Source organism: Ambystoma mexicanum, chromosome 1q (genome assembly GCF_040938575.1).
Source record: "Ambystoma mexicanum isolate Mex_15411 chromosome 1q, UKY_AmexF1_1, whole genome shotgun sequence".
In the NCBI taxonomy this organism is placed as follows: domain Eukaryota; kingdom Metazoa; phylum Chordata; class Amphibia; order Caudata; family Ambystomatidae; genus Ambystoma; species Ambystoma mexicanum.
The window spans coordinates 1,186,951,211-1,186,976,377 of record NC_090922.1 but is presented as its reverse complement, the minus strand read 5'-3'; the positions used below and the strand labels follow the sequence as shown (position 1 = coordinate 1,186,976,377).

The window sequence follows — 25,167 nt, the reverse complement described above, 5'->3', positions numbered from 1 at the left end:
TGATTCGCCTGAAAGAGGTGCTAGACCTCTGCACAAAATATGGTCTGACCGATGTATGGCAAGCACAACACCCCACTCTGAGGCTCCCCCAGACAAGGAGAGCAAGAAGCTCTAAACCATGGGAAGGAAAGTTGCGACTTCGGCTGTGTTTCTAACTAGGATCGCCACACTGTTTGCGAGCTATACTTGCCATAAATGGGATGAGATTACTGCCCTCATTGACTCTGCTCCAGAGCCTTTAAAGTCTAGATTTGCCCTACTAGCAGTGGAAGGCAAAACCATTTCCAGCTGCAATCTTAAGAACAACCCTGACTCTACAGATAAGGCAGGCTGTATTATTGCGGAAGGAACCATTATCAAGCGCCACGCTTGGCTACGCCAGTCTGGCTTCAAGCTTCTTGAGACCCAGGCAACGCTACTCAACATGCCAGTGGAACCGACTGTGCTATTCGGCAAAGCGGTAGAGGACACTCTGAAATCAGCCAAAGAGGAATATGACGCCCTCAAATCCCTTGGGCAACTGAAAAACCTGGCCAGAGTTGTTGGAACAACCAGGAACAAACATCATGGAACAACCAGGGTCAAACGTCCCAGGGATGCCGGGGAAAGCCTCCACATCTAGAGGTGGAGGAACACCGCCCAAACAATGACAGCCCGATACTGGTCCCCTCACATGCCTCCCCAGTAGGGGGACAGATTTCACACTTCACCCATGCATGGGAGGGAATAATCGGACAAGTGGGTGCTACCAAAAGTAGCGGGAGGTTGCCGAGGGCCTCAAAACCATCCCCTACATCAAAGGCAGACAGTGTTAAGGAGAATTCTCAATGAAGTGCCAATTCCTCCCACCTTAGAGCCCTCCAGCTATTTTGCTAAACTTTTGGACTTTGAACTGTTCAATTCGATGTGTTTTCTGTGTTTGTTTCTTTTTGGTTGTGGAGTCTAACCAACTCCATGGGCATAATATTTTACAATTGTCACAAAGCACCTTCAGTGCAGTGCCACAGGGAAGTCGTCTTGCAGATTTCCCAAGGTTTAAAAACCTTCTCTGGGATAAACTGTTTCCCAGAGCAGTGGAGTGAAATTGACTTCACTTGGGGTGTGCTGGGTCTACAGGACTATCTTACAATAGAGTGCTGGAGGGGGTTACTTGGTATCCTCTGTGTCTAGCTACTCATGTAGCATTTGTTGCGCTTTCCTCTCAGAATGGTTGGTGGCAGTGGTTTTGTAATGAATACCATGACTTACCCTGACCACGGTCTGTTTGCTGCTCCGGTAACGTTAAATCGCGGGAGCGATGTTTTTCAAAATGGCGCTGAGCCGCCTTTGTTAAAATGGTCCCAGGGCTTCTTTTTTGCCATTTCTTTGCGGAAAGGTCCTTCTCGAGTTTTTCTCTGCGCGCCAAACCAGGTTTGGTGTTTGTTCATTCACCTTTGGCAGGCTTCAGGAGTGAAGCCCGACTCTGGCTCCAGAGTGTCTGGGGTAGGCAGGAAGTGAGAGAGGTGCCCAAAACTCTCTCTGCTTAGTCTCCTAAGAGACCACAATGCACTCTGTAGTGATTGGCTGGCTGACTGTCCGGTAAGGACAGCCACCTTGCCGGGTGAGGGACAGCTAGGCTGGAATGAATGGGAGAGAACTGAATAAAGTCTTTTGGCTTGGAAGGAAGTCGACCACTGGACAAAGGAACCGAAGAAGAGCTTGAAGAGGATTCCTGTTGCAACTCCTGGACCATTGGTTTGCCCGGTGAAGCCCTGCTGCAGTGACTACTTGCTAAGTATGCATCGACAGAGAAGCTCTGCAAGGAAGACCTCTCCCTTATGAGTTGGTGGGACCAATCAACCAATCAACTCCCAAGTAAGTCACCTGGACACCCATCTCAGAGCTGGTTGAATTTCCTCAGAGTTGCTGCAGGAAACCGTAGAGCCAGGGAGAGGGACACCAGATTGTGTGCATTGCTTGTAAGCTGGCCTAAAGCTTTTGGAAGATCTGCCAGACTCTCACGAAGTAGGACTGGCCAAGCCTGATTCCCCCCCATACCCCCCCTACCCCACCACCACAGCCCCCCCCCATCCCCCCCCCCCCCGCCCTCCGTCGAGTGTAGGACCTCAGATGTGAGGAAAGTTCACCTCGACAGCCTGGAACCGCGTTTAATGCCATTTGCTGTACCGCAAGGAGCTGAAACGCGAAACAGCCACTGAAAGTAAAGTTTGACGGTTGCCAGTTTTGACCGTCCCAGTGCAGTGCAGGAGTCCCCCGACGTCCTCCCTCTTGTCCCCACAACTGAGGCCCAGGAACAGTGATCTGTAGAGCTGAACTGGAGTTATCGGCTGCATCTTGTCTTCATTTTAAAGGTACTTTACAAAGTCTAAGAACTTGCCTCTTGCTATAGAGTTGCTTGCATCCAGTCTAATCGGCTTGTGGCCCTACATTGATTCATCTTTTTCTTCAAAGACTTCAGAAACATTGTGCAAAGACTACTACTTACCTTCAAAGAAGTGCTTCAGCCCATATAGACTCTTGCCTATTGACTTTGGCTTAGCCTGTTTTAACTGAGTGCCTCTTTTTTGGGGGATCTGAAAGTATTTGCCTGCTTAAGAAATGTTTGTGGTAACTGGTTTGTCTAATCTTTTCCTCTGAATGCCAACAGTAATATATTAATGTCAATAGCACACTAGCAATTTAAGTCACCTGTGGATGTAGGTCTCTGATGTATGCTATCCCAAATGGGTAGTAACTGATTCTGAACTAAGATGGTGTGATTTTGAAATATATTTGTGTGGTGTTTTACAGTGCTCACTTCTGAAGGATTACATTAACTGACTGGTAAATTAATAATTGTTTTATCAAGAAACCCTCTGTGTAAGTGTTTGCTTGGATACTTGTCACTGTGAACCTCTTTAACTCCCCTACAGCTCACATTGATCCCTCTTGAGATAAGACTGGCTACTGGTCCCCACTACCAACCTGTGTAGTACAGACTTAGACCAAAGTTTGGTTTACTACTGCCAGGATTGTTGTAGTGCACCCTATGGTACGGCATACACTCTTGCCTAACAGGAAGCGAGGAAACCCAGCACAGGATATTGCTATTCCAGTAAACGGAAACGCTTCGTTATCTGGTGTAATGGCAAGGGCGTCAATCCCATTGACTGCGCTCCTACTCGCATTGTTTTGTTCCTGGCTCACTAGATTCAGGCCTAGTTTTTATTCCCTGAAGGTGCACTTAGCTGCTTTCTCAGCCTACACTACATCCCAACAAAAGGTGTTGTGGTGGAAAATACCAGTTATCAAGGCTTTCATGGAAGGGGTTAAGAGGATTCACCCTCCCCCAATTTCAAACCCATCTTCCAGATGGGACTTAAATGTGGTTTTGACTACACTCATGGGGTCCCCCTTTGAGCCTATGCGCAAGGCAAGTCTTACAGACCTTGCCTATAAGACAGCCTTCCAAGTGGCTATCACTTCTATAAGAAGGGTTAGTGAACTACAGGCCCTTTCAGTACTTGACACCTTTGTTACTGTTCAGAGATAAGGTGGTCCTGTGCACACTTGCCCTCGATTTGCACCTACATTTATTTCCAAGTTCCACGTGAACCAGTCAATAGAAAACCCACTTTCTTCCAGAACCCCTCTAACATGGCCAAAAGAAGCCTACACACGTTAGATGTGAGCAGGGCAGTCCTGTTTTACCTGGAAAGAACTCAACCACTGAAAAAGACAAACCAGTTTTTAGTTTCAGTGGCGGCTGGCAGAGAAGTGGATCCTGTCTCTAAATCAGCATTCTCAAGGTGAATAGTCAACTGCATCACACTTTGTTACACTATTGCTAAGCGATAACTGCCCTTCAAGCCTCGCACATTCTACTCTTGGCAATGGGGCTTCAATAGCATTCATTGCAAATGTTCCCCTAGAGTCCATTTGCAAAGCGGCAACTTGGAGTTCTGTACACACCTTTACAAAACACTATTGCCTAGACACATTCTACGTCTGATTCTCAGGTGGGACAAGCAGTACTAGGACATCTTTTCACTACTGTTCCTTCTCACAACCCACCTCCAACTCCGGGTACTGCTTGCTAGTCTATACACAGCATGTGATTCTAAGTAGAACAAGCATCAGAAGACATGCATTACTCACCATAATAGTATTTCTGTTGATTGTATCTGCTTAGATTCACATGCGCCCACCCTTCCTCCCCTCTCGGGTGGCAGGAACATGGACGTCTTATGTACTCACTCAGGATAGTCCTTGGGCTCCCTCATGGCAGAAAGAATACAATCAGAGGGACCTCGGTGCGTGAGGGATTTTGGGTACACTACACGTCACGTTAGGGATAGTGTTACAGACATGCCTATGCCGACATCTTCTTTCGATCCTCGAAAGAAGAGATGCACTACTCTGCGGTTACCACTGGATGTTGGACCATATGCACAGCATGTGAATCTAAGTAGATACAATCATTAGAAATGCTATTGGAGTGAGTAATGCATGTCATGTAAATACACCTTCCCGCCATACTCAACACTTCACTCAATACTCCCATATTTTATCTGGTCCAGAAATTCTCCTCAAAAATCGTTTCCATAGTACTTGTATGTCGTGCATTGAATCTTTTAGTCTCCACTGGCTTTTGATGGTAAGGGATCAGCTGCTGAATTACCTCTTGTGCTCTGCTAGCCTTAGCCGACACCAGGCAATGCCTGTAGTCTATTTTTAGCACAGGCTGCATTCACAGTGCTTTGCGAAAAGCTAACTACAAAATAACATTTAAAACACATTTTCAACTAGTCATTTGCACCTTATATTTAAATACTAACTATATTCATTTAGTGGCCCTCCTCCCCCCTGGACTCATGAAGTGCTTAGAAAACAGTTAACGAAGTCTTGCTTAATTCTAAAGTGCCTGGGACACTTGGGAATGAAGAAAAGCACTAGCTCCTTCCCAACATAGGCCTGAAATAATTCCACTGCTGGCCATAAGGGGGGAGTAGGATTGTCTCGGCCCAATCCGTCGTCCTTCGATAATGGGATACTTCAAGGCCTTCTTTCTTCGTTGTCGCTGGTTGTGTCTGGGCATGCTGTTCTAAAAACACATTGATGCTCATGCTGTTTTCCAACTATGCAAAAACACAATGAAGCGTGAGACCTAGTCCAAGGAAAACACTTTAAACACTTATCCTTGTACAAACATTTCATCCGTTCTATCCACATCCACTCGTCCTGCCCATGTTATCGGAGTCTGCAGTTTCCCCCTCAATTTAGATAATTCAGCAATTCAGCTTGCAGATAAATGGCACAAAGGTCATCTTCGACTCCACACTCTCCTTCTTTCCTCACATCTGTCTCAGACGTCACACTACCAGCTGCACTTCCTCAGAGGTATTCTTCCTTTCCTCTCCTTCGCCCAGAAGCTCAGTCTCCAGAGCCCTGGTCCTCTCTAGGCTGGACTATTGCAACAGCCTGCCTCTACTCTTCGCCCTCTGCAACTTATCCAGAACAGGACTGTGAGACTTGTCTTTGGCCTCAAGCCCAGGGATCGTATCTCTGCAGGACTGAAATCTCTGCATTGGCTCCCAGTGGCTGCAAGGATTAAGTTCAAAACCCTTTGCATTGTCTACAAGGCCTTCTGGGGCCTGGGGCTGCAATACCTTCAACTCTCCCCAAATATCTTCCTTCTCGAGCTCTTCGCTCATCCGTCTCCAAATCCCTCAGGGTCCGTCGCTTCTCCAAGCAACAAGTTGGTGGTAGATCTCTCTCCTGGGCAGGGGCCTTTCTCTGGAACAACCTTCCTGCCTCTCTGAAACTTGAGAACCATCTCTGGTTCTGGAAGTACCTCAAAACCCTTCCTCTTTGCTGCTTTCTCTCCCCCTTTCCCCTGCTGAATTCCTGGCTGAAACTGCACTGGCTACCTGGCCACCCTTGTGACCTTGGGCCCAGGCCCTGTCATTTTCACACCTGCCCTGCCTCCCTGGCAACCCCTGTACCTGGGGAATGTATTCTGTATCCCTACAGTCCCCCACCAGCACTTATGTCTGCTCTTACCGTGCACTTGACACCATCCGGCCATTTATTTATCTTATTTATTCTACTATCCCATGTACTGTACTTCCCCTCTCCCTTCCCTCTTTCCCTTCCCCACCCCTTCGCCTAGTAAGATCGTTGTCTGTCTTCCCTCTGTTCCCCCTCCCTTGCCTCGTCGCGCCTCGAAACACTTGTGTATAGGCGCGTTATAAATGCCATATATCATAAAGGTAGTAAAATTGAAACCACTGCCACCAACCATTCAAGTTAGTGTAACAAAGTTACATGAGAAGTGGGATAAGGAGTTACTATGTAACCTCCAGCACTCCACATAGGGTGGTGTGTGCTGGACCCATGAAAGAAAAGGTAAGTAAGTCAAAATTCATCTTACTATTCTTAGGAACAGTAGTTTCACCCAAGAAAATGTATTTAAACATTAAGAGAAGTCTATGGAATTTAGTCAATAAAACACATGAGGGGGTGGGGAAAAAAGTCCCACTTGAGTACAAAATTAAAAAGCCCAGAGTCCAGCAAAAGAGCTCGGGATCTTTAAGGTTAAAGGGAATTGGCACAGAAATGAATATTCTCTCTAACACTTGTACTTTCTAGTTCATCGTCAACTACTTCCCCAAAGACGACAATCTTCAATAGGCATATTGATTAAAGTTGCCCAAGTCTCTGGTTTTCCGGGCTAAAAGTATTGCCAAAACTTTGTAAAGGCTGGAGATAGGGCAGCAAGTAAGTATTGCTACTATTTACCACCCGTACTCCTTTTTTTTCTCCAGACTTGGCAGGTCTCCTGTTAAGGAGAATTCTCATTTCAGTGCCAATTCTCTTCAACCTTGGAGACCCCAAGGTCTTGCTGGACTTTAGGACTTTTTAATTTTAACCTTGAGGTGAGTGAGCCCTTTTTCTCACTCTCGTGTTTTGACCTGATTTGGATTGTGTTTCCTTCTGTTTTTGGAGTCTGACCAACTCAATAGGGCTCCTTTTTTGTATGGTGACACACAGCACCTTCAGTGCAGTGTCACCGAGAAATCCTTTAAATTTCTCTTATGGTTTAAAAAACGTATCTTGTGTGAACTAAAGTTCCCGAGAATAGTAAAGTGAAATTGACTTTACTTGCCCTTTTCTCTTTGTAGGTCCAGCACACGGCATCTTATTTCGAGTGCTGGGTGGGAGGGGGAGTTACTGGGCCCCTTTTCCTACCTACTCATGTAACACTTATGTTACCCTCACTACTTTAAATGGCTGGTGGCAGTGGTTTACTTTTCCTACCATTGTGCTTTTCTACTGCAGTCGGAATCCTCAGCTGCAGTATAGCACCCATGGATTACCATTTTGTCGAAATGGCGCTGGTGTTCTTTTTTTCGCCATTTTCTGTTTGCGGGGAGGTCTGTCTTGGTTTTTTTACTCTGCGTGCCAAGCCAGGTTTGAGGCCTTTGTACGAATTGCCTTTGGCGGGCTTCAGTACTGAAACCCACCTGTGGCTCCAGTGTGTCTGGAAGGTCAGGAAGTGAGAGAGGTTGCCAAAACTCCCCTGTCCTTTGTCTCTAGGAAGGCCTGAATGCACCCACTCCTGATTGGCTCTGTCCTTTAAGGAGAGATCCCTGCTGTTTGAGTGACAGCTAGGCTAAGCATGAATGGGTGAAACTTGCTTAAAATCCAAGGGTTTTGGGACTCGAGACAGTCGACCATTGAGAAGAAAAACCCGACAAACTGTGAATGAAGCTTGCAGCATCCTCCTGGACCTTTTGAATTGCCTGGTGAAGCTCTGCTGCTGTTCTGAAACTCCCTTTTCTAATCGACAAGAGAAGCTCCAGAAGGGACGACTTCTTCCCTCTGGTTAGTTGGAACTAACCATGAGATGAACTCCACTGGACCATCTTCCCGACTGGCTGTACTACTTCGCTGCTGCAGGAACCGAGTGCCAGGGGTTGAGAAATCCATAGTCTAGTGCAACGTCTGGATTCCGGCCAGAAGCTCCAGGTGTCTCCTAAGGACACTCCAGAAGCAGGACGACCAGAACTCTAGTGCCCTCACCATTGCAGGACCCAACAAGTGAAGGAAGCCCAACCGGTATCCGATATCTGCGGCAGTGCTGTTTACTAAGCATTGAAACCGCAGAGTGCCGCCGCACTGAAAAGAGCCCGTAGCTGCCGGCAACCTCCAAACTACCACCACAGGAGCCCTCCCACCATCATCCCTCTTGTCCCCATGACTGAGGCGTAGGAACACTGGGTCTGCACTGCTGTAACAAGACAGAAACCAGCTGGACAACTTCTTCAAACCAGAGATACTATTTAGGCTTGGGGTACTCACCTCATTGTCTTTTATCTGTGCTTTTCTCAGTTGCAATTGCATTGGCATACTATTAGAGTTGAGTCCAACTCTGAGGCTTTAACAGCTTGTGACCAGAAGTGATTTTCTGCAAACTCTCTAACTGTGCAAGACTTTCCTCAGCTCCATAGACTCTGCCGCTGAAGTGCCGACTACGGATTTCTTGACCCCTGGCACTCTGTTCCTGTAGCAGCAAAGACGTACAGGCAGTCAGGGAAGATGGTCCAGTGGAATTCGTCTCTGGGTTAGCTGGTCCCACTAACCCAAGGGGAGAAGTCGTCCCTTCCGGAGGGAGCTTCCCTGTTGGATTCTAGGATATAGGATATGATTGTTTGTTTATATATATAACGCGCTTAATACCCAGAGGTTTCTAAGCGCGTACCGGGGGATTGTACAGATGTTGCTCAGTGTCTTTCTTCCAAGGCAAGCACGTTGCCCCTGAGCTATCCTCCTGAGACAAATTGATTTGAAAAAGGAGTTTCAGCGCAGCAGCAGGGCTTCAAAGGCCAGCAAGCCAATCAGTACTGGTTGCATTCAGGAACTCCTAGAGACAGAGGACAGGAGTTTCGGGATCCTCCCTCACATCCTGCCTTTCCAGACACACTGGAGCCAGAAGCAGGCTTCAGGGCTGATGCCCGCCAAATGAATAAAGGGCTCAAACCTGGTTCAACACAGAGGAAAACCCAAGAAAGACCTCACAAACAGAAAATGGCGCAAAAATAATTCCGGTGCCATGGTCACTGCAGTATAGCACATAGTGCATCTGAGGGTTCAGCCTGCGGTGGAAAAGCACAATGGTAGGACAATTAAACCACTGCCAGCAGCCATTTCAAGTAGTGAGGGTAACACAAAAAATGTTAAGAGAATATAGGATAAGAGGCTACTAGGTAATCCCCAGCACTCCACGTAAGATGGTGTGTGCTGGACCTACAAAGAGAAAATGTAAGTAAAGTCCATTTCCCTTTACTATTCTTGGGAACTGTAGTTCACACAAGAAAAGATATTTAAATCTTATGAGAAATGTAAAGGATTTCTCTAACTCTTCTCTGAAGGTGCTGTCACCATACAAAAAGATGCCTATGGAGTTTCAGACTCCAAAAATAGTGGAAAAACATAATCCAGCTCTGGTCAAAAGACACCAGTGAAAAAGGGCTTACTCACTCCAGGGTTAAAATGAAAGTACTAGGGTCCAGCAAAAGAGCTGGGGGTCTCTAAGGTTGAAGGGGAATTAGCTCAGAAATTATAATTCTCCCAACACAGGCCTTTCTTCACTGTGGAAAGTCAGGACTGGTTCAAAAGCAAGAAGTGTGGGAATCTGGAGGGAAAGTTGCCTAAAGAGAAATGATTTCCTTACCAGGACTGATTGTTATGGGGGCTTATGTTTATAAGGCGAAAATATGGTTTCTAGTTTCTTTTTACTGCACTACTGTTTTACTTGTTTGATCGGACTTGTACATTTTAAATGTACACTGGATGTGCACTCACTTTGAGGTCACCAGCTTTTGTGTTTGTAGGGTGTTTTAGGGATATGCATTTTACTTAAACTGCTTAGAGATTTAAATCAAATGGCATTTTCATTTTTGTGTTGCTTCACTTTGAGTGCTCTGTGTGTAAGAGTACTATTACACCACCCTCATAACTCACATCTGCGCAGTCGATGCTTAACCTTGATAGGCTGGGCTGAAGTGTCAGTTACCCTGTTCATCAACTAGAATGGCCTCTCTGAATACTCCCACACGGCTGGTTCTGAAAATAAGTCTTATGACTGGGTATTTTAAGAGGTTGGAAATATTCACAACATAGGTTCACTGTTAGACAACGTTCCCGAAACTAAGTAATCTGTTACTTTGTTACGTAATAGTACAATTTTTGGTGCATAATAATCTGCATGCATTGTGATATTTATTTCAATTCTAGACAAAAAAGACGATAAGCGAAGGCATTCAAGGTCACGGTCACGATCAAGGAGGAGGAGAACTCCGTCATCGTCCAGACACAGGTAAAACTTGAGTCTGGTTTTACAATGTACTGTGACTAAACATGCATTTTAAAATGTACATAACCACTTGCAGTTGATATCTTTCCAGGTTCTTGGGTTTTTCTTCATATGACAAATATTACTTGACATTTGGAAGGATCACAAGACACACTTAACATTTATGACCAGACTGTTATTCCATGGACCCCAATATTTACTTTGGTTTGACAGTGTCCTGACATTTTGGCAATAAGTTAAGCATTTGGTTTCACTTAAATGGCCTTTTGCTCATTTGTTATTGGGAAACTGAGTAGTCCTTCTGACAGTTGACCTTTTTGTCTTTTGACTTATCTGTTTTGGTAACTTCATGTTGCACACACCTTCTTCCAATGCAGTGTAATGGGGATACTTTTGTATCACTCTAGACTTGCATCAAATGGATTTTTCGTTACTTTTAAAAATGCTTAATAACAAGTTTGTGGCACCAGTTACGTTTTTACCATTATTGCTGTATTTGTTGTTAGCTCGTTTGCTTTTACCGCGTTTAGCTGCTAACTGTGGCTAGTGTCCCAACATGGTAGTGCCATGAGATTTTTCGCTTGTTCATTAACCATTTTGTTCTTTGGCCTTCTCAGATCAGGAATTCCCTTTCATGACCATGCATTTGACTGGGAAAGCTGCTGTTTTCACTGGCTAGTGCATGCCATGTCTGTATGGGATCAGTAAGTCCGCTGGGTGTCTGGTCCTGTTGGGGAGAATTTTCATTTGTGCAAATTCCCTTTAACCTTAAAGACCCCCAGCTCTTTTGCTAGACTTGGGGCTTGTGATTTTTATGTCCTCCTGAGTGAGTAGGACCTTTTCTCATGTATTTTCCTGACTAGGATTTTTGCGTTTCACTGTTTTATGTAGTGACAAAGTGCATAGGCATCTGCTTTTTTGCAGTGCCACTAAGAAGTCCCTTTGACTTGTCTTGATGTTTACATTTTCTTGGGTGAACTACAGTACCCAAGAATAGTAAGACGATCCTTGTCTCTTACCTTTCTCTTTGTGTGACCAGCACAGACCATCCTAGGTGGAGTGCTTTGGGGGGGGGGGAGGAATTACTTAGTAATTCCCTATCCCACTTCCCATGTGACATTTTTTGTTACACTAGCATACTCCAAATGGCTGGTGGCAGTGGTTTTATTTTACTACCAGTGTGTATTTTTACTGAGAGCTGAAACCTCAGCTGCAGTACAGCACCCCCCCCCCCCTTTTTTTTTTGTCTGTTACGGAGAATTTTCATTTCTGTGCAAAAATCCTTCCAGCTAAGATGCCCAGCTCTTTTTCTGAACAAAGCAGTTTTTCATTTTAACCCTGGAGTGAATGAAACCTTTTTCTCACTCTCGTGTTATTTATCTGATTTGGATTTTGTGTTTCAACTGTTTTGGGAGTTTGACAAACTCCATAGGCCTTTGCTTTTTGTATAGTGACACACTGCACCTTCAGTGCAGTGTCACTGAGAAGTCCTCCTGGATTTCTCAAGGTTTAAATACCTTTTCTTGGGTGAGCTACAGTTCCCAAGAATAGTAAAGGGAAATTAACTTTAATTTTCTCTTTTAGTGGGTCCAGCACACACCATCTTATGTGGAGTTCTTGGGTGGGGGGCCCAGGGGGTTACCTATTAGCCCCTAATCCTACATTCTGATGTAACATTTTTGTTACCCTAACTATTTTAAATGGCTGGCATTGGTTTAATTTTCCTACCATTGTGCTTTTCTACTGCAGGCTGAACCCTCATCTGCAGTACAGCACCAATGGGTGACCATTATGTCAAAAAGGCCCATCTTCTTTTTTCCACATTTCCTGTTTGTGAGGTCTTTCTGCGGAGACAGGCTTGAGCCCTTGGTCTTGCTTTTAGCAGGATTTAGCCCTGAAGCCTGCCCATGGCTAAAGTGTCTAGAAGGACAGGATGTGAGGGAGTGTCCTGAAACTCCACTGTCCTTTGTCTCTAGGAATGCTGGAATGCAACTAGTCCCGATTGGCTGGTTGGCTGGCTGGCTGGCCGGCCGGCCTTTCAGGACAAGCCGCCCTGCTATGTGATTGACAACCTAGACTGCATGAATGGAGAAAACCAGCTTAAAAGGCGAGGGTTTTGGGACTACACTACAGGCAATCGACCACTGGGAGAAACACCAGATTAAGAAACCGTGAACAAAGGTTGCTGTAAGCTACTGGACCTTTGAATTGCCCGGTGAAGCCCTGCTACTGTGCTGACCTTTTTCACCTCAACAGAGAAGCTCCAGATGTAACGACTTCTCCTCTTGGATTAGTGGGACCAACTAACCCCGAGACGACCTCCACTGGACCACCATACCGACCTGCTGTGCCTCTCCATTGCTCTAGGAGTCCTATGCCAATGCCAGGGGGTTGAGTGTCCGTCGTAGAGTGCAACATCGGCTGTGGAAATAATCCGGCTAGAAGCTCCAGGAGCCTCTTAAGGACCCTCCAGAAGCAGGACCTCCAGATCCAGCGTCCTCTCACCAGAGTGCAGGACCGAGGGAGTGAAGGAAGTCAAACTGAAGGGAAAATCTGTAATGCATCTCAGCCAGAACTCTAGGACGGTTGGAGGTGATGTCCCTGGCCTTCGGCATCCGTTTGCCATGTGGGTGTACTGTCCACAAGCACAGTGCCAGCTGCAGGGATTCCTGGCAGGCCCCCCCAGCGCTTCAGGATGGTCGGGGGTGATGTCCCTGCCCTTGGTCGGCTGTCTCCCATGTGTGAAGGCTTCCACTAAAGCATCGATTGAGGGAGTAGTGGTGTCCTTGGCGAAGGCCGCAGACGCGGGTTCCCAGGAGGCATCCGCCAAGACAAGAGTTTCCCTGCCCGCCCGGAGGGAATCGTCATTCGTGCCCATTGAGAAGACTCCCGTGAACATGCCGATCATCTCCCCGAGACCAGCGCCCCTGGCCGAGAAGGGGTGGGGGCGCAGTGGTCCAGCTAGACTCAGATCTCTTCCGAGGAGAAACCTTCATGCCTGGCATTGCCTGAGAAGAGCGTTGAGGCTGGGCCCGACGAGGTGGATGGGGAGAGCGATGAGGAACGACAAGGCCAGAGAGGAACCGCAGATACTCCCGTCGCAACTGCCTCCTCCACAAACGGACAGATTGGAGGACATCCTACAAGATCTGCATGCAGATACGGGCAAGGCTGCCCGGACCGCGCGACTGGCTTCACCGTCAGAGGAGAGGATAAAATGATGTTGTCATGCATCTACCTGGTTCGGCTGTGCAGGTTGCGGATGCGGGCGCTGCAGGAGTTCCTTGTCGCCTGTTTCAAGTGTTGGGAAGCTTTGAGGAAAAGATCGCCCTCAACGAGACATTCCGTTGAGCGATCCGGTGATGGGGCGTCCGTGCGCATCTAGCTGCGGGCATGGACTTTCAGACCCCCAGCGCATCAGGAGACGATGACGATGGACGCCTCCCTGGAGGGATGGGGCACGCACACTGGAAATCTCCATGCAAGAGGCATTTGGCTCACGGAGGAGAAGTCGTTGCACATCAAGCTCCTGGAGCTCCGGGCTGTGTTTTGGGCCCTTGGGGCCTTCCTTCCGTCCCTCAAGGGCAAGTTGGTGCGGGTCCTCGCCGACAACACCACATTCAGAAGTAGGGGGACACCAGATCCCAAGCTCTCTCCAAGGAAGTGCAGGATCTAGGGCACTGGGGCGTCGCCCCAGGGATGTTCCTGCTACCCTTTCATCTAGCAGGAGTGAAGAACACGTTGCCTACTCACTCAGCAGGGAGCTGCGCTCTTGCCACGAGTGGGAGCTTCGGCAGGATCAAGTGGATCTTCTATTCCGATGATGGAGCAATCCCCAGATCGATCTGTTTGCGACGGCGACCAACACCAAGTGCCGGAGGTTCACCAGCAGGTTTCTCCAGCCAGGGAGCATGGGGGATGCATTCTCCTTCCCCTGGGACGGCCTGTTCCTGCCGTTGCTTCTGCGACTCATCCGTCAACTCAAACGGTCCCAGTGCAGGATGATCCTTGTTGCACCGGCGTGGCTGAGGCAGATAGGGTACGCAGACCTTCTGGACATGCCGGCATCCCCTCCACTCAAGCTTTCGGCGGATGCAGATCTTCTCGCCATGGAAGGAGGCGCAATCCTACACCACGACCCAGGGTTGCTGAACCTGCAGGCCTGGCTCCTGCAGTGCTAGAGTTCGGAGGGTACGAGATCCCGGCGGATTACAAGGAGGTGCTTGCCAAGGCCAGGGCTGCTTCGACAAGTGCCATGGACATAAATGGAAATGTGCACCGTCTGGTGCTGTGCACAAAAGATAAACCCTCTACGGATTACGGCCCCTGAAGTGCTGCCGTACTTGCTGTCGCTGGCCAAGGCAGGGCTGGCGTACGCCTCCATCAAAATTCATCTGGAGGCTAGCTCCCGCTATACCAGAACTCCAGGGCGGTTGTCGCTGTGGTCTCATCGCCTGGTTAAGGAGTTAATGAAAGGACTTTTCTGCTCGTTCCCGCTGATGAAGGCTTCGGCCCCGGCGTGGGAGCTCAATGTGGTGCCGACTAGGCTCATGGGTCCTCGGTTCGAGCCTCTGCATTCGGCGCCTCTGAAATTCCTATCGTGGAAGACTGCGTTTCTTGTGGCCATCACCTCCGCACGACGAGTGGGAGAGAACCAGGCCCTCTCATGTAAGCTTCCGTACTTGACATTTCATGAAATAAAGGTGGTGTTGAGGACACACCCCCCACGCCCAAGGTGTCGTCGGACTGCCATCTCAACGAGCCCTTGGAGTTACCGGTTTTCTTCCCGTCGCCCTCATCGCCGGGTGAGAGGACTTTGCACTCGCTGGATGTGGCTAGAGCGCTGAAGTTTCGGAAGACATCACCGCTGTTTGTAAACTTTGGCCCTGTGAACCAAGCGAAAGCCCTCTCCAAGGCTTCCATTTCCAGATGGCTCTCCGGCTGCATCATCCATTGTCATCGGTTGGCAAACCTACCGTTGCCTGACCATCCGAGAGCCCATTCGACCAGAGCGATCGCTGCAGCTACGGCATTCCTGTCTGCTGTGCCCCTGCTGGACATATGCAGGGCTGTTACATGGAGGTCGACGCACACCTTCACGAGATTCTACTGCGTCGACCGGATTCCAGGGAGGAGTCCAGAGTCGGCCAAGCAGTGCTGCGCAACCTGATCGCTTGAAGGTGAGCCTGGTGAGGAGGTAAGAGATGCTTAATGTTGAGCCTTGCCACCTCCCGTGGTTATTCATGTGTGTACTGCTATGCATTCTTTATTCATGAGCATGTGAATCCATGCCAGACCCCATGCTGGTGAAGGAACAAGTTAACTGTAACTGTTCTCCACCATGGATGTGGCATGGATTCACATGCAAACCCTCCCGCCTACCCCTCTGTGGCTCCTCTTGGTCCTACTGCCACTTTCGCTACCAAATCTGAAGATGGCTGCCAGAGGAGGGGCTTAGGTAGAGGGCAGTCATTGGCTGGGGGCAGTATGACCCAGAGACCAGTGTTTGTTTTGAGAAAGACAGTTCAGAAGTGAAATTGAAACTGATTGTTTTTCTTTACTGAGGATTCCATGCTTGATGGGGAATATTCATGAGCATGTGAATCCATGCTGGAGAACAGTTACAGGTAAGTAAATTGTTCCTTACTGGCCAATTACTATTTTCTGTCTACACTGCTTTGTTCTGTGTAACTTAAGTACTTCATTTTCCCAACAGAAATATTGTATGTGTAACCTTCTAATAAAGTGTGTTTTTTTTACAGTCTAGCAGTGTGGGGCATTCTTTTGGTGTATCTTGGGACTAATTTACCTACATGCCAACCTTCCTCCCTCCTAAAGTTAAGCCTGACTGCTCTGCTACAGTTACCAATGGAGAGTGTTATTTCCTTTTGGGCGACCCACTGCTCCACTATTAGATTAGATGATTACACAGCCGTCTCCATATGGTCGTGCAAAAATCTCCTAATAAATGGTAGATTTTTATTTCTATGTGCAACTCCGTTTCTTTGCCGTCTTTAAGTTAACTGCACTTGCACATTAGCCTCTGATTACTGAAGGCTTGCTTATTGCTCAACTTATGCTACCTTGAGAGAGTCCAGTAATATCTAGTGTGTGAAGTGTTATCTTCACACCTAGCTTTGGCCTCTCAGAACCCTCCCACAGGTCTAGTTTGGTTTTGTATTAATTTGACAGATCTTTTAATGGAGACAAATGCAGTAATTGGGTGCTTGGTGAAAGAAATTAAGCCCATAGCCTAGTCAACATAATTTAAGCATGCGCTTAAAGCCATACATTCCAGTTTGTGTATTTGTTACTCTTCATAGGGATAACAGACAAGACATTAAGGTTTAAAATGGAGTTAAAGGTTTGAAATCGAGTGTTAAAACAAATGTAATTTTGTATCTTGGGTACACTACACGTCACGTAGGGATAGTGTTACAAGCACACCCATGTCGACGTCCCCTTTCGATTCTTGAAAGAGAAGATGCAATACTCTGTGGTTACCACTGGATGTCGGACTATGCACAGCATGTGAATCTAAGCAGATATAACCATCAGAAATGCTTTTACGGCAAGTAATGAATGTCTTCTAATCTATTTCCTTTCTGTTTAGACGCTCAAGAAGTAGATCACGAAGGAGGTCCCATTCAAAGTCCAGGAGTAGGCGGCGATCTAAGAGTCCCAGGAGAAGACGGTCTCATTCGAGAGAAAGAATTAGAAGATCTAGGAGTCCATCCAAATCAAGGTAAATGCTTTGCGGTTGTTGGGAATTTCACCTTGAAGTTCTTGTTTCTTTCCTGTTTTAGGGATTTGCCCCAGCCCTGCCTATCGCTGACAACTACGTCAGTGCTTCTGCCAGAGACACTCTCACTGACATCCTCTTAATCATTCTGTCTCCCGACCTATGGACTCTTCATGTGGTTGCTCTACACTCTTCCTCACAAATTAATGGTGGCACCTGCTGGGTTGTCGTTCTTGCCACCTCCTCAACCTCCCGGTGCATCATTTTTATTTTTTTATAACAAATGTATTGATAGTCACAAGACATTCACTTCATCACATATCAGTATTGTAATTACCTTTGTTCCATATTCGCCTTATACAATCACCCCTTACCCACCACACAAGTTCAATCGGTGTCAGTCCCTTCCTCCCACCTGCTCCAAATATTTCTTGCCTTTTCGGGCCACCCCCGTGCTGTATATATGCGCTGTTCCTTGGCCATACATAGGTCTACCTCAGCACCCCATTGTACAAAGAGGCACTTCTGGGACCACCACCACCGCCGCTTGATCAGTCCAATCTTTGTGGACAGAAAGTTTCTCATATCGATTAGCGAGTCCTTCCTCACTAATGCCCAACAGTAGCATCTTGGGATCCATTGGTACCGCTTTTCCTCTTACCGTCCTCGTAGAATGACCCAAGCACACTGCCTCAGGATACCTAGGTTAAAGCTTCATAAGGCTTGGGGCAGTAGCTCCCCTGTTCTTGCCGCAAAGCTATGGAACTCTCTTCCCATCTCTCTCAGAACTGAACCATCCTTCCATTCCCTTAGAAGCAAAGCTAAAATCTGGCTCGCAGAGCAAGAGCTTTAGCTATCACATTGCCTATTTGCAATTGCATTTAGCCCAATGCCTTGTGCTAGATGTAAGCAAGTACCCTCTCTTCTGGACACCTTGTACTTGGTTTATGTATATTATATCTTCACTTCTGTGTACCACTGTAATACTTTTGTACATATATTTAACTGTATGCAATATTGTATTATGTAAATTGCAATATATAACGGTGTATAAATATATTATCCTTAACATTTTAACTGCCATGGGTTACCCTCCATATACCTGCAGTATGTGCTGCCATCGTCCGGGGAGGGCATCTGCTGAGGGGTTGGTATAGGTACATGAGTGGTGACCGGTCTTGCAATCCCGTGACTGCCGCACAAACATGTGGCCGTTCTTGGTCACCATGAATCACATTGACAACCGTCATTTGACTCGCTCGGTAGTATGCTTTGAGGTGTGGGAGCCATATACCCCTCTCTCAAATCTAAAGTTGTAGCGTGCATAGTGCAATTCGTGGGTGTCCCCCCCTCCCCAGAGGAGGCTCCTTTAGGATACCATCCACCCTAAGAAATTCCAAATCTGGAATTTGCAAAGGGGTGTTTTGCATGACATATAGAAAGCGTGGCCGCGCCAATATTTAAAAGGGCCACTACCCAACAAGATCAAAAGAAGCAGTGTCCAATGCCGGAAGTCCGTATCGAATCGTTCAATGATCGGATGTAGGTTGTGGGTGAGAGATTTGGCGAGATCCGCCGTTTGGGGATTCAAATTACAGTGGAAGTGACTGTATTAGATACGGTATGGGCAGCATGGTGGAAGTGTGTTCCTCTCCTTTGATTGTGAAGAAAACACTTACTCCAGTTGACGCGCAATCCACTAAACTGCTCTAGTATTTGTTTAACAATTGGACAGGAGCGGGTAGGGTCACTTGGATATATCAGGTCGTCGTCGGCGTATAGGGGGACTTTGTCTTCCCCACCTCCTGGCCACCGTAATTCCATCCATGATGCAGTCTGGCGGAGTAGTGCGGCAAGGGGTTCACTGGTAATTGCAAATAGTGGGGGAGGGGGCACCCTTGATGTGTCCCTCTACCCAGCGAAAACGTTTTGGAGGGCCAGCTATTGACTGTGACTTCCACCTGTGGGGCTTCGTATAATAACCGGACCCAAGCCCAGAAAGGTCTCCCCGAATCCCATCTTCGCATGATTCCCTAAAGACTCTCCTATATTACTGAGTCAAAATCAATAGCTAGTAGTGCAAGGGGTTCACGAAGGGTAGGTGCCCACTCCAACAGTAGGTGTAGCTGACGAATATTCATGCACGTCGATTTGTCTGGCATAAAGCCACATTGGCCCGGGTGAATTAGACTGCAAGTAGTAATCTCTTCCCGATTTGCAAGTACCTTCGCAAGGATTTTCATTTCACTATAAATCTGTGAGATTGGTCTATAGGAGGTACATAATTCAGGAGGTTGCCCTGGTTTGGGGATGACCACGATATTAGTTTGCATAGATCCGGAGATGGGGTTCCCTGTTCATTACAGTAAAGAGAATTTTATGTAGGGGGTTGCAATTTTTTCGCCTCCTAGTTCCTTCCAGGTTTCAATGGGAAATCCGTTGGGACCTGGCGTCTTGCCAAAATGTAACTGGGCAATGGCCTCTGCAATTTCAGACTCGGCAACATCTTTGTCTAGCTGTACTCGCAGAGTCTCTGACAGACAGGGCAGTGTGATGTCGTCAACTAATAGTCCACGAACGCTTTTGCAGTCTGTTTGAGCCATCCCTTTTTGGGCCTTCCTTATTTCCCCAACATGACGGTGCCCTTTATCCTCCCTTTGAAGCCAGGCTAGTATCTTGCCAGCCTTATCGCCGGTTTCATAAATGCACGTGTGCGTTTCCCAGTGAGTGTTTGGCATCATCTAGTGCAATATTCCGTAGGCGTACCTTGGCTGTTGGGACGGATCTGTGTGCTTCAGCCGACCCAGTGAGTGTATTTTTCCTCCCATTCAGCTGATTATTTTTCTGCGTCCAATACATTTTGAAAATGCATTTCCTTTTTTGCGGCTATCCAGCAGAGCATTTCTCCCCTGAGCACCATCTTGTAGGCCTGCCACATCTTTTCTGGGCTGTCCACAGAGCCGTCTTTGTAGACCGTATCGGAGGTAGGACTACTGACTACTTTGACATCAAACTCTGGGAAGCCGAGGTAGTAGTTATTCAGTCACCACGAGATGGGTGGCGTTGGCCCGTTAGTGCTGATCTCCTCATTACGGGTGAGTGATCAGAGATTCCCCTGAAAAAGCAGGGTTGTGGTAGTCACCCTGTGCGCATCTAGTGTTGGGAGAACAAATTAGTCCAGCCTTGACAAAGAGGCATGGAGAGTGATGAGTAGCCACGATCTTGTGGGTGAAGCACTCGCCACACATGACTTGAACCAAGTGCAGAAGCAAAGCTTTTGTCAACATGTGTGCAATCTAGTGTCATTTCTATGACATTGTTAAGAGTCCCTGCCAAGGATCCATAAATCAGGTCGATGGTTTGTGATTATAGTTACGTGATTGGGTAGTTCTGGCGGGGGACATATACTGCCAATATACCTATGGTTTCTCTGCATACCTTACATTGTAGCATTACGAATCTACCTCTGAGATGGTGTTCCACCGATGCCAGTGTAAAGGGAAGGCGTTTGTGTAGTAAAACAAAGACCGCCCCCCCACTCACCCTCAGGAGCGCACAGAGAATCCTGCATGTACTGCTATGCGATAATGTGGCCTACGAAAGAGGGTTCATGCTGTACCGGCCAGATGCGTCTCAGTGAGGAGGGCGATATCGGGGGAGGGTCTATTAAGAAATTGGGTGACAAGATGTTGTTTGATCCCTGAGCCCAAGCTATTGACATTCCACGTGAGGAATCTGAGGAATTTGTTACTGTCTCCAGCCATTCCGAGCATGTGAGTCGAGGGTCTGCCTAATTGTTCAGTAATGTATGGGTAGTTTTGTTTCTGTGTACATCGTCATTCGGGCAAGGGAATGTGTGACTGTTCCAGTCAAGTTAATATACAAACATGAACAATAAACCTCCCCCATCCCATACTCTGCCCCAACCGGAAATATGTCACCTGAACTTTTGCTGGTAGCTACGGTAACCTGCCATCAGCACTAGAACAATAATATATTACGGCTCAAAGAAATCCAGCAGCGCAATTAATTAGCAAACAGTTGAACTGTGTTGACTCAACCATTCAAACCTAGGGGGTGGGGGGGGGTTGCGCTGAACTGCTGAACAGTTGCTACAGCCTTTCCTTTTGGGTCCCCAATCACCCTCCAGGTGGTGTTTGGCTAATCTCCATGCCTCGCGGGGGTCAGGGAAGTGCACTGCGGTGCCTTTATGATAAATCTTTAGTTCTGCAGGAAACAGTAGACCATATTTGATGATCAGGGAGTAGAGGTGTTGCTTCAACTGGTCAAAGGATTGTCTGGCACGCTGCACTTCTCTGGTATATTCTGGGATGAGAGTGATTCGAGGTCCATTATATGTAATGGATCCTTTCACACGGGCCATTTGAAGCAGTGAGTCTTGAGAATTCAACAGTTTGGCAATGATTGTGTGTGGTGGCGCCCCTGGGGTAGGTCTACCTGATAGCAATGGTGTTGAGCTCTCAACAGAAAAGTTTGCGAAGGTTTTGGGTGCAAATATATCTGCCAACCATTGTTCAAGGCAGAGCTCCACATTTTGCCCCACCTTCTCAGGGAGCCCCAGGATGCGCACGTTGTTGCGCTGTGATCTGCCTGCCATCATTGATGCGGTCTTCCATTGTTTTGAGCTGCGTCATAATTTTCAACATTTGCTATTCCATCGATTTGAGCCTGTCCGCTGCCTCAGAGTTGTTGTGCTCTGCCTCTCCTGTGCGTGAAGACAGTTTTTGTAGATTGTGCCTTAAGAACAAGACCTCTGCACTAATGCCGTCTATTTCATTTTCCATGGTGGAACGGGAGTTGGCTATAGCAGCCATCACATCCTTGAGGAAGAGGGACTCTTCTGTTAGGGGTGTCACATGGTGTTGCTTGACCTGCGGGAGCATTGGTGACGTTTGTCGCATATTGGTTCATTTTGCTTTGGGAGGAGGTCTTTGGAGGTCTTTTTAATTTTGTCCTTGACCATGGTGTATGCATTGCCAGAAAAGAGTATTATCTTTGTAATATAAATGAGCACCCTAGCAGTCTTATCGACGGAATTCTTAGCCGATCATAGAGTACATTTCTAAAAGTCCTGCAGTCCTAGTCTAAGTAACAGCAACTCTGGGTATTCCATATGTTCATAGATGCCCTCAATAGAGGGCCGTGCCTAGAGTATAGTGATCACAGGGTAAGTCAAGGTAGGAGCTCCACTGGATTGTCAAGTAGAGGCAGACGTCTCGGTCTATACACATAGCCAGTAGGTGTTTCAGGGTCCAGATTGTATTATTTTTTTGTTGTGTGGTGTCACAATGTTCGAGCTTTCCTTGCCTGCGTTGCAGTGTATCGTAACGGTGCCTCTGATCATCCACACTCTTCACTCCCTGGGTCCTGCCTCCCTCCTGGTGAGTGGAAGTCTAGGTCTAAGGGAGTTCCACACGCAGTGCTAATCAAGGTCTTAGCAGATCCACGTCGTTCCTCTCTCAGGTGATCCGTGCCCACGTACTCTTGCGTCTCGTCCTCATTCCTCCATACTGCATGGGCGTCCCTACTAGGGACGGGAGATGGAACCTTTTTCACTAGAAAAAATATTCGTCCCCTTTACATGTAGAGGCGCCCCTGGTTGCATGCGCTTCCGTGACTTCACCCACCGGCACCACTCCTCAGTCCTCTTTTCCACGTCTACTGAAACTGATTGCTTTCACCTGCGTTTGGCTTCAGTCTTGTAATTCCACACGCTCTTCCTCGTATACTGTCTTCTAATCTTTAAACAGGTACTCAGTCCTCTGGCACCACGCTACTTCCTGGCGCATGTCAACGTCCTTGGTCTTCAGTAGGTTTCCATCCTGCGAGGGGCTGTTCCCCACATCCAACCCCCACACCCTGTGCCTCCGATCGCTTGCACCGCAAGCTCTGAAGAACAGGTTAGTAAGGTGGAGGGAGCTCATCAAAGTCTCCTCCAGAGGACTTGAACTTCATCAAGCACAATCTCACCTTTCAAAGGCGACTCCTTCCCTTGGCGGGAGGGGCCATTAAGGTTCTCACACGAGTACAGGTACCGAGGCTCATCCAGCTACCGGCCACCAGGCTGAGGGGAGGTCACTATATCCTTCCGGAGACGGCGCTGAGGGACTGCAAGGTTCTTTTACTGGGTGTCCACCCGAGGGGCTACGCCCTACTGTCGGACCAATGTCTGAGGGGCTGTCTGTACGCAGCACTACCAGCAATTCAGGTGAGGGCACTATGCCTACCAGATGTTGTCCTGAGGTGCAGGGTAGGCCTCAAGCACCACCAAGAGGCCAGTCCCAGTGAGCCAGGCACCACGACGCAGCATGCAGCTCGACAAGATGGCTGCCACGCCAGGCAAGATGGCCGCTCGTCCGACACTGACCCTGTTTGGGGAGCAGGTAGGAGATAGTGTCCAGGTGGGACTGGTCTTCCCCAGGTATGTGGCCTACTGCTTATCCTTTACACAAGGCAGATTCCCCCTGCAACTAGCAAGGCAGAGTATGCACAGGCCCCAGCAACCGCCCGCTACGGTCAATACGACCTGCCACCCCACCAGCCTGTGAGGACAGGTTTTTTTTAGTCCCTCACGCTAATGAGGTCCCCCCAGATGGGCTCCAACCTTTGGGATGTGATCAGGGACATGCTGCCTCCAATCCCCAATAGGAGTCATTCCTCCTATGGCTCTGGTGCCTCATGCCCCTGTGCAGCCCCAGCTGCCCACACCGGGTCCTTTGATTCCGGCTCCCCTGCCTCCTACAGTTCAGGCGGTTCCACACCAGCCTCTGGCTCCGGTCCCCACACCGCAGCTTTAGACTCCCAGCACTCCTCCACCGTCCCCAGACCAGTCGGACAACGATGAGGAGGACCCGGTCACACCATCAGCCAAGGCCTTCCATGATAGACTTGCAAGTTTGGTTGAATACTTGGAGCTTCCACAACCCCAGGTTGAACAACCTGAGGTGGGGGTCCTGGCTGAAGTCTTTATGCTATTGCGACTAGAACTAGTATTCCCATGCAGGAATGTTGTCGCCTTGGCCAAGAAGGGATGGCTGAAACCCCATTCAGTGCAGCCCACCAACAGACACCTTGACGCCAAGTATAGGTAGTTGGCTTCACACCCTCTACCACACTCCGTGATTGCCACGGCTTCCATATACTCAAAGCCTCAGTCTTCATTGGCCACCTCGTCTATGCCAGACAAGGAGAAGATCTTTGAGGCGTATGGAAAGGTCTATTCCAACGCCTTGCTGCACCTTTGTCTGTCTAATGCGAATGCCATGCTCGCAGCCGTTAACCAAAGGCTTTGGTGGGAAATGGCAGACTGCCTTCTGTAACTTCCAGTGCACAGTCGGGCACGCTTCAAGGCGGGGCTGGCAGAAGCAAAGATGGTGGCACAAGAGATCATGGAGTCCACAGTGGCGCTTATTGACTCCTCAGGCCGGGCCATCTGCATCACCACGGACATGAGGATTGCTTGGCTCTGGGCTCCCAAGTTCAACCCAGCCGTCCAGGAGCACATAATGGAACTTCCATTCGAGGGTAGCGACCTCTTTCATTCCACCACTGATGAGGAACTTGATGAGGACAGTTCCTAGACTGCGAAATCCTTATCCATCCTCACGAAGTCCACGCCCAAGACCCACGTGAAATGCACCAGCGGTCCGCCAAGGGTCTGGTCTGCAGCTGGTTCTGATGCTTCCAAGAATGACGGTCCAGGCAGCCGGACCGATCTGAGTCGGCACCGCCGCAAACAGCACAAGGCGGGTGTTAGGACAGTTTTTCTGAAGTCCAACTAAGGGCTTGGTTAAACCATTCAACTGAGGTAGTACAGGACTCCACTCTAAGTATAAGGCTGTACAGCCTGAGTACATGGTAGCGTAGACAGAGCAGCCAGGCTTATCTTAGGAGGGAGAGAGGGCTGTTGAATCAGTACAAATGAAATTGTAATTCAATTTTGGATACCCCCCTCACACCGACGTTCGCAACGTCTGGTGCTGGGAGCATTCGCTTCGGCAATACTAACCCGCTCCGCCCTTCTTTTGAGTGGCATGCGTGGGCTCCG

General features: G+C 48.1%; 1 protein-coding gene across 6 annotated transcripts in view; it reads left to right on the top strand.

The window, feature by feature from the left end:
- SRSF11 (serine and arginine rich splicing factor 11) overlaps nucleotides 1-25,167 on the top strand; it is a 285,307-nt gene that overhangs the window by 168,252 nt on the left and 91,888 nt on the right. For all 6 annotated transcript variants that reach the window (XM_069641924.1, XM_069641922.1, XM_069641919.1 and 3 more), the window contains exons 7-8: nucleotides 10,279-10,360; nucleotides 16,971-17,102. In XM_069641924.1, coding sequence (XP_069498025.1) covers nucleotides 10,279-10,360; nucleotides 16,971-17,102 — 214 coding nt within the window. The remainder of the gene's footprint in view (nucleotides 1-10,278; nucleotides 10,361-16,970; nucleotides 17,103-25,167) is intronic.